At 48.0% G+C, this 10,026-nt stretch overlaps 1 protein-coding gene across 1 annotated transcript; it reads right to left on the reverse strand.

Moving 5' to 3' along the window:
- Positions 1-2,557: 2,557 nt before the first annotated feature.
- LOC116971580 (probable G-protein coupled receptor 139) lies at positions 2,558-4,220 on the reverse strand. The gene is made up of 2 exons (XM_033018815.1): positions 4,151-4,220; positions 2,558-3,468 (listed from the first exon to the last, which is right to left on the reverse strand). Exons 1-2 carry the CDS (start codon positions 4,218-4,220, stop codon positions 2,558-2,560), a joined length of 981 nt encoding a protein of 326 aa, XP_032874706.1.
- Between the last annotated feature and the right edge of the window lie 5,806 nt (positions 4,221-10,026).

The raw sequence follows: 10,026 nt of genomic DNA on the forward strand, positions 1-10,026 counted from the left end.
GATAACAAGAGAAAAGGTCATATATAGCAACATAGAAACTTAGAAAATAGGTGCAGGAGTAGGCAATTCGGCCATTCGAGTGGTTCTAAATCCATTAAAGTACTGGAACTGAAAAAAAAAGCTGGCTGAAAATACTGTTCACAGAATCAGAGACCCAAGAATAAAAATATTGAAAAGTAAATTAAGTGCAATACAGGAAGCCTTTGAAGTATTCTACAGAACTGTGGACTCTGAAGATCCATGACGTAGCCAAACCCAAGTAAGCATCTTTCTGAATTCCTTAGCTTTGCCCACCTTAAAAGAGGAACAAAAAATACAATGAATTGAGACATAACAGAGGGTGAATAAAAAATTGCAATTAGTAGGCTCAAGCTGAGCAAGTTACCAGGTGCAGGTGAAAATAGGTGCAGGAGTAGGCCATTCAGCCCTTCGAGCCTGCACCGCCATTCAATATGATCATGGCTGATCATCAACATATGTCTGTCATGGGCATTTAATTCCTATGTAATATGAGTTCTGCGAGCTGTTTAACGGGACCTTGCAGAGAATGTCAAAACGAACGAACAACGAATCTGGAACATATTCTGCGAGAGCGACCGCTTCCTTCCCGATGTCGCGATTTAATGTAAATCGCCATCTCGTGGAGCACATTGGAAAAACTCTTGATAATGAAGCATTTACAATATAACTCCATGACAGGAGTCCTGACATTACAGGTCTCCTATTTTGAGGAAGGACATTCTTGCTATTGAGGGAATGCAGCGTAAGTTTACAAGGTTAATTCCCGGGATGGCGGGACTGTGATTTGCTCTGAGAATGGAGCAGCTGGGCTTGTACACTCTGTAATTTAGAAAGGTGGGAAGGGATGTTATTGAAACACACGATTAGTAAGGCTTTGAAACGCTAGAGGCAGGGAACTTGTGCCCGATGTTGGGGTAGTCCAGAATAAGGGGGGCGCCGTTTAAGAATAAGGGCTAGGCCATTTTCAACGGAGATGAGGAAACAATTTTTCACGCAGAGAATAGTGAGTCTGTGGAATTCTCTGCCACAGAGGATGGTGGAGGCTGGTTCTCTTGATACTTTCAAGCGACAGCGAGATCGGGCTCTTAAAGAGTGCGGGCTTAGTGGTTATGGGGAGAAGGCAAGAACGGGGTACTGCTTGGGGATGATCAGCCATGATCACATTGAATGGCGGTGCTGGCTCGACAGGCCGAATAGCCTACTCCTGTACCTATATTATATTGTCTATTGTCTATTGCCTATTACTGATCGAAGTCTCATTAGATTTGACGTAAGTCAATTGAGTCAGCTACAGATAAATATGCATTTGAGAAATCTACTGTGGAGATGTAGACTCAGTAGAACAGGTTGGTTTGGGGAGGTGGATGGCGTGTGGAGGGGCGGCATTGTTTTATATTCTGGTTATTTTTTTTTCACAGTATGATGTTTACTTGTCTGTTGTGGTGCTGCGAGTACGCTTTTCTTTGTTCCGCTTTAGAACAGAGGATAATAAAACAATCGTGACTGTTGGAAGATAACTCGCCCTGTGTCACTGGCAAAAGGCCGACAATACGTCACAGAACCACGCGTCATTTTTGTCCAGGTGTTATGTGAATATCGTGTGGCTCTGTCAGGATTCGTCAATCTGGTCCACATGTGGTTCCTGAATTTGAATACTCAGAATTGACGTGTAATATTGCAAATAAATTTGAAGAATGGGTTATATAACCAGGCAGTATCCATTCAGCAGAAAGGAGATAGCGATAGAGTCAATCTCTAAATGGCAGATGGGGCATTTAGGTGCACAGACCGTCAGATCTTCTGCATATCAACCGTATCTATGCACATTACGTCGGTAAAATCCGTAGTCTGTCAATATCTCCTTCCTCTAAAAATATAGATTATGTAGCTACGATGGCTTGTATGAACATCAGCAATTCTCGTTACTTTCATCTGCTGCTTAGTTAATTAGTGTAATGTAATCCGAAAGCGCCTCTAAATGGGAATAACCGGTCTGTTGAAAGGGATCACCAATAATACAATGAAACTCCCGTTCAGTTGAATGTGGCTGCGGGAATGTGGGAGACGCACTCTACTTTAATGTCATCAAGTAAAGTTATGTCTTGGGCACCCACATGAGTAATCACGAGTGCTTCGAAGAATTAAGGTGCGAAGGACGTGGAACGCATCGGGAAACTTAGAGGTTTTGCATTTAGTGCCGAATGGGGCGGCCGCTGGATTGAAATAAAATTAGTAATGTCGCGGAAATTTTCAACTGGAAATACTGGACATCCGCTCCAGTAGAAGTGAACATCGGGTCCCCGCCGACCACCCTACCCGTAAAGCAATAGGGACACCGGCGGTGTTCAATTTAAAGGGCAGGGGATGAGTCTGGGGAGCGGTGGGGCCGCCGAAACCGTACGTGGGATATTAATGTTTAGCAGAATAGGAGTGACATTTTTGAAATGTTTTGGAAAGATAGGTGAGCTTTTCGTTTACTGCTCCCTCTTCACCAGAGATCCATAAAGTCACACCCGGGTAGACTTGGTACCTGATGTCATTTAAAAAATGATTTGACATTTTGCACAAACTTTCCAGTTAGCGCGACGGGCCATTGAAGTGCGTGAAGGAGCTGCTCTCTGAACTTCCCCTGGGTGACGGTGTAAATCAGTGTGTTTGTACACGTGTTCAGCAGCTGCAGCAGAACTCCAATTTTTTCAAATTTTGCATATGTGTTTGTGAAGCCTCGCACCCAAAATCCGTTGACACATCGATAGTAAACAAAATGAGATATAGTTGTGACCCAGAGCAGGATAAAGCTGCTGGAAATTGCAAAGAGTAAAATTATTGACCGTTTACGGCTTTCCGTCTCCGGGTCTCCACGACTGAGATCGCGGAGCCTCCTGCGGACCCGATTGGCCATTAAAATACGTCTCGCCGTGTGCGCATTAAAGAGCAAAATCAAACAGAATGGAATCACTGGGGTCAACAGCGGCTCAGACCAAGAAAATGCGATCCATGCGGGCAGGAAATATAAGTCAGATCGGATTCGGCAGCCCCACAGTAAACCATTCTGCCTGTGGAAAGAATTATAAGCGAAAGGCCAGGGAACGTTCTGTAAACAGAAGAAGGTACACAGGGTCACCATAACCACCGCCGCGATTCTATCGGTGCAGTATCTGGATCTCAGATTCTCTTTGGAGATGGCCACAAACCTATCAAATGTGAATGCGACCGTGAACCACACGGAACAGTCTACGGCCGCTGCGGACAGGAAGAGAATACACCTGCACACAGGAGTGTAGTACAGGATTGTGTTCCACCAATAAAGAACGGCAATCCGATTTATAATCACTTCGCAGACAATCACCGTGAGGTCCGCCGTCGCCATAGCCACCAGATAACGAGTGATGCATTTGGAGAGACCGCACTTTCCTCGGGACAGGACCACAATCGCCAGCAGATTAACTAGGGGAGTAAGAAAGAAACAATGGTGATTATGTCGACAGAAGACCTTTCGAGTTGAGGGATGGGTGCGTATATATTGTTATTTTGTTTACTTTCCTGAAATTGTGAAAAGAATGGCATGGACGGAGATTTCCTTTGGTTTAAATGCGATACCTTGCACTGCGCTCACGAATAAACATTCCAACTAACTGTGAATCACTGTTTGAATGCAAGTACAGTATGAACAACAAGACTAAATTTAGTGTTAATCGGGTGCACCTTTGGGATGGGCATTTTCTAACGTTTGCAGGGGCGGTGTATAATCGAGATTACCTGCATGCGATGCGCCGGTCGTTGAAGATAGTGCAAAGTTAAAACTAAAGTGATTTAAAGCCATAAAGAGGGAAACCAGATGGAAACAAACATCGATGCGGGAAATGCAATCACCCGAGGTATAACCACATGCAGCCTTTATCGCTCAGCTTATTGTGGCTGTTACTGCACTCAGTAATAATGCTTGAATAATTCTATACCAGTTCCAGTAAACGGCAAACGATCAAATATATTAAAAGCATACAATGAACTAGCATTTAACACATTTTGTCACAATATTTTCACTTTATATTCAACATTGCCGTTTCCTAATCGGCGTCAAGCCTAATGTCGTCAAGACTGTCCCACATTCAGCCGTCAAGTGACATACCCGGTACTCCAATTGATGCCAGGACTGGGTAATAATAATATTCAACCGACAAGTGCAGCAGCCGACTCATTTCTCCTTCAAAACGATCTCGGAAACGCAGTACAAAGCTGACACATGTAATAGTGGGAGGTTAACCCGCTGAACATTTATAACCCAAGGAAAATAAAACGAGTTATTGAGATGACCTCCCTGTGGACATTCATTACGGATTTTGCTCCCGTGTGATGTTATACGACAACAATCACGAGGGTGGTCGTTCACTGCACATGCACCAATTCAGCACGTAGAGAACAAACGAACTGTAAAGTAAAATTGCGAATGATATTTCTACATTTAAATATATTCAACGAGTTTGCAGCTGTAGAAAGGTCAGCAACGCACGATACGATAAAATCGTTTATGTGAAGTGTGCAAGAAGGAACTGCAGATACTGCTTTAAAGCGAAGGTGGACACAAAAGCTAGAGTAACTCAGCGAGACAGGCAGCATCTCTGCATAGAAGGAATGGGTGGCGTTTCGAGTCGAAAACTTATTCAGTCTGAGGAAGGGTCTCGAACCGAAACGTCACTCCAGTTATTTGTGTGTATCTTTAGTTTATACAGAGACCTTGAACTACAGTTCCCAGACACTGACCCAATCCCTTTACAACCACCCATTATCAATTTCGTCCCAGGTGTTTCCAGTAGGCCCTGTTGAAAAATAAAGTAGAAAGTGTCTCTATAAGATCACCACTCCTGCGCTCCATGGAATAGAGATCCAGCCTACTCAACCTCCTCCTGTTGCCCACAGCCTCCAGTTGCCCACAGCTTCCAACCCTGGCAACTTCGTCGTAAATCTTTTCTGATCCCTTTCAAGCTTGACAATGTATTTCCTTTAACATGGTGCCCAGTACTTAACGCAATATTCTAAATGCGGTCTCACCAACGTCTTATGGAAATGATGGCCAAAGTGCTAAAAACCATTTTGACCACCTTATGGTGGATATATGGCACATAGCACGGAAACAGGCCCATTGGTCATAAGATCATGTGATATAAGCAGAAATAGGCCATTCGGCCCATCTAGTCTATTCTGCCATTCACGCATGGCTGAGCACTCTCTCTCTCTCTCTCTCTCTTTTTTAATATTTTTTAATTCAACGCATCAAATAATACAACAGATCAAGTCATACACAAAACGAAATTACATTATTCCAAATGTCATTATAGTACAACATTACAATCATTATTCAAAATACTCTCAACCCCACGCGGTGACCACGGAATACCTCCAAAGTCCCCGTGAACACCGCATGTTCCCTCTCCAGGGACACACGTGCACGGACGTAGGCCCGAAAGAGGGGCAAGCAGCCGACTCTTGCCTGACCATCCATCGCCTGCTGCCTGGACCCGCGTATGGCCATCTTGGCCAGGCCCAGGAGTATACCGACAGGTAGGTCCCACCCTCCCACTTGGCTCTCCCCACACCCTGCCTTGTGTCCAAACACAAGAACCGTAGGACTAAAATGTAACCAGAACTTTAGGAACAACCCCTTCAGATAATGATACAGGGGCAGTAGCCTCTCACACTCCATATAACCATATAACCATATAACAATTACAGCACGGAAACAGGCCATCACGGCCCTACAAGTCCGTGCCGAACAACTCTTTTCCCTTAGTCCCACCTGCCTGCACTCATACCATACCCCTCCATTCCCTTCTCATCCATATGCCTATCCAATTTATTTTTAAATGATACCAACGAACCTGCCGCCACCACTTCCACTGGAAGCTCATTCCACACCGCTACCACTCTCTGAGTAAAGAAGTTCCCCCTCATGTTACCCCTAAACTTCTGTCTCTTAATTCTGAAGTCATGTCCTCTTGTTTGAATCTTCCCTATTCTCAAAGGGAAAAGCTTGATCACATCAACTCTGTCTATCCCTCTCATCATTTTAAAGACCTCTATCAAGTCCCCCCTTAACCTTCTGCGCTCCAGAGAATAAAGACCTAACTTATTCAACCTATCTTTGTAACTTAGTTGTTGAAACCCAGGCAACATTCTAGTAAATCTCCTCTGTACTCTCTCTATTTTGTTGACATCCTTCCTATAATTGGGCGACCAAAATTGTACACCATACTCCAGATTTGGTCTCACCAATGCCTTGTACAATTTTAACATTACATCCCAGCTTCTATATAAATGTGGAACACGGTCTCTTCCTCGCCACAGAAAATACAAGCAGCGGACGAGTCCGTGAACCGACTCAAAAGTTTGTTACATGCCACCGCTCTGTGCAGCACTCTCCACCCCAGGTCCCCAATGTAAAGGGGGACAACTCCCTTGTAGAGGGACCCCCACTGGGGACCTTCCCCGCCTTCAGGTGGTAACACCGTCCGCCATGGTGTGTCGGGACGGGAGACGAAATCAAGGATGTGCAGAATGTGCAGGAACATTCTATACAGTGAGCGTCTCTTCGCGTCACGAAACGGCACGCTAATCATCTCCGAAAGGCGGCTCAGGTTGTGTGGAGCCGGTGCCCGAGATATATCCCGGAACCGAGGCCCGATGAGCAGATCTGACGGAGCGGGTAAGAGCTCATTCAAAACCACTCTAGGCGCATGCCTCTCCTCGACACCCGCTATGATTTGGTGCGGACCGGCCACTCCCGCAGCCGCAACATCCCCCTCCCCTCGTGGAGCAACACGGTGGCTGAAAACAACCAGATTCCTCACTCTTAACACATCCCGGTAGAAAACAGGCAAGCCCCTGAGGGCGGGTCGACTGATGCCCGCCTCCGGGAGCCGCGAGACCCCCCTTAAACAACGACCCCGTCGGAAAAAATACGTGGCCAAAACGTGCCATCTGGGGGTGTTCTCTATATACATATACCTCCTCAGAGTCCTGAGGCGGAGAGCCGTCACCTGGGTACGCACGCATACCAAGGACTGGCCGCCCTCCTCTAACGGGAGACGCAGGACCGCTGCGGAAACCCAGTGCTTCCTATTTCCCCAAAAGAAGTCCACCAGCTTCTTCCGTAAAGCATTTACAAAAATGGAAGGCGGGACAAGAGTAGCCAGCCGGTGCCATAACATGGTGGCCACCAGCTGGTATATGACCAACACCCTCCCCTGAAAAGAAAGAACTCCAAGCAGGCCTGACCAGCGCCCCAGCCTGGCAACCACTTTCGTCTCCAACTCCTGCCAGTTTGCCGGCAAAGCTTCCTCAGTGGGACTCAGGTACACCCCCAGATAGAGGAGGTGCGTGGTGCTCCACGCAAACATTACCATCTTCTCTGGCAAGGAGTCCACCTGCCACTGACCCACTAAAAGTCCAGAGCACTTGCTCCAATTAATCCTGGCAGAAGATGCAGCCGAGAATATCTTCTGGCAATCACGCATCCTCCGCAGGTCACCAGGATCGGTGAACATAAGGAGTACATCACCGGCATATGCCGAAAGAACCAACTTCACCCCCGGGCCCGGTAGGGCCAGGCCTGTCAACCTCCTCCGAAGAAGACACAGGAACGGCTCCACACAGACCGCGTACAACTGACCTGACATGGGGCACCCCTGACGGACCCCCCTCCCAAAATGAAAGGAAGCCAACAACGCACCATTAACCTTCACAAGGCACTCCACTGCAGCATACAAGAGGCGGACCCGGGCCACAAAATGCGGTCCAAAACCGAACGCTTGCAACGTTCCGAAAAGGTATTCATGCTCTACCCTATCAAAAGCTTTCTCCTGATCAAGAGACAGAAAAGCAGCTGACTTACCAGTTCCCTGTGCTAGATGAATCAGGTCCCTAACCAGGTGGATGTTATCCTGAATGGACCGACCAGGGACTGTGTAGTCGTGGTGAATCAACTGAGACAGCACGGAGCCCAGGCGATTTGCCATCGCCCGTGCAAAAACGTTATACTCTGTGCATAGGAGAGAGACCGGGCGCCAGTTTTTCAACAGGCAGAGTACCCCCTACTTGGGCAGCAGGACAACAACTGCTCTACGCCACGAGAGGGGCATTTCCCCGGTCGCCAGGCTCTCCCCCAGAGCCAACATGTAATCACCCCCCAGGATACCCCAGAAGGCTCTTACAAACTCTACCGTCAGCCCATCCAACCCGGGGGACTTACCCCTCCTGAGCTGATGCAATGCACGAGTCAACTCCTCCAAAGATAAAGGGCCATCAAGAAGATCGGCCACCTCCCTATCTATAATCGGTAGACTCTCCCACAGGTCCTGCTGAGCTTCCCCGCTGACTCCACCTGCGGAGAACAGGGATCCATAAAAGGACCTGACCAAGGCACTAATCCTCTCTGGATCCGTGACAGAGGAGCCATCATCTGCTAACAGCTCCACGAGCTGTTTGCGGGCTCCCCGCCCTTTCTCCAGAGAGAAAAAAAAAGACGAAGCTCGATCCAGATCGTGCAGCATCTGGACCCGCGCCCTCACATAAGCGCCTCGGGACCGCTCAAGTTGCAGGTTCCTCAAGGCTTCCTTCTTCTCATGAAACACACCCCATTCGCAAGAGTCACCTCCAACCTGACCCAGGCGAGACTCTGCGTCCATCAGCTCCCTCTCAAGCTTCTCAACCGCTGAGTTCCGCCGCCCGGTCGACCCCCACGTGTATTCCTTACAAAAAATACGGATGTGAGCTTTCCCCACATCCCACCACTGCTTAAGGGAAGAGAAGCTCGTCTGCCTCTCTCTCCACCTCACCCAAAACAGACTGAATGACTCCCGGAAACACCGATCCTCCAGCAGCCGGTTATTAAAGTGCCAGTACGCAGACCCGGCCCGAGCGCGCGCTGGATTAAAATCCACACGCACCAGACAGTGGTCTGAGCATGGCACCAGCTGCATTGAGGCCGCTGAGACACGGGAAACAAACGCTCGGGAGATATATATTCGATCAATGCGGGAACCACCGCCCTCAGACCTCCGCGAAAAAGCAGTGGAGTCTGGGTTGAGGTCCCGCCACGCATCAACCAACTCAAAAGAATCAATCAACCCTCTCAGCTTCTTCGCTAAAGCAGGGGCACACTGAGTACCAGAACGATCTCGCACCTCAAGTGTGCAGTTAAAGTCCCCCCCAAGGAAGACACACTCTCCCCGATCAATAGTGCTCAACAGAGCACTCACCTCCTGAAGTAGGCCGGCCTGCATCGTGCCGGAGCTGGGAGCATACACGGTAATGAAATGCAACGGCATGCCATCCAGGCTCACGGCCAGATGGAGCAAACGTCCTGGCACAACTTCTTGCACTTTTATAATATTGGGCAGGAAATTCTGAGCCAACAGAATGGCCACCCCACTCGAATGTGAGCTAAGATGACTCATATAGACCTCACCTCCCCACTCCAATCTCCAGGTGGGTTCATCACTGACAACAGTATGCGTCTCCTGCAGAAAACACACTGCAAATTTCCCCTCCCTAAGGACCGATAAAAGCTGGAATCTGCGAAAACTCGCTCTACTCCCGTTTAAGTTTAGGGTAACTAACGTGAATGCACTGGTACATTAAATTGAAATCCTCACACTTCTCCTCCTGGGCTCTGTAGCCCTCTCTCTTAGGAACTCCAAAAAGTCCGCAAGCTGGCACTGCTCAGAGCCAGGAAGATCACTACCCTTGGTGGCAAGGGTAGCCTCGAGAGTTTCAACTAAGGCCGACAGATCAGCCCACCGTCTCTTAGCAGCATCAATCTTTTTCTTGTTGGTACGGCTTGTTTTTAAAAACTCGCGCACCTCACAGATAACAATTGCATGAGACTCGTCCTTGGTTCCTGAGCTATCGTCCAAGTTACTCGCACCTGACACAACACGCGCAGCATCACAATGTCATTTTCAGAAGTCGAAAGACCAGAGCTCTCTGGAATTTGGCTAACCCCTCCAC

The sequence above is a fragment of the Amblyraja radiata genome, chromosome 3 (genome assembly GCF_010909765.2).
Source record: "Amblyraja radiata isolate CabotCenter1 chromosome 3, sAmbRad1.1.pri, whole genome shotgun sequence".
In the NCBI taxonomy this organism is placed as follows: domain Eukaryota; kingdom Metazoa; phylum Chordata; class Chondrichthyes; order Rajiformes; family Rajidae; genus Amblyraja; species Amblyraja radiata.

Bases quoted from the DNA above. Each gene is read 5' to 3' on its own strand.
- LOC116971580 (XM_033018815.1), bottom strand. From the start codon at position 4,220: ATGAGTCGGCTGCTGCACTTGTCGGTTGAATATTATTATTACCCAGTC. The intron at 3,469-4,150 runs GTATGTCACTTG...TTACTCCCCTAG, and splicing joins GGCATCAATTGGAGTACCGG to TTAATCTGCTGGCGATTGTG.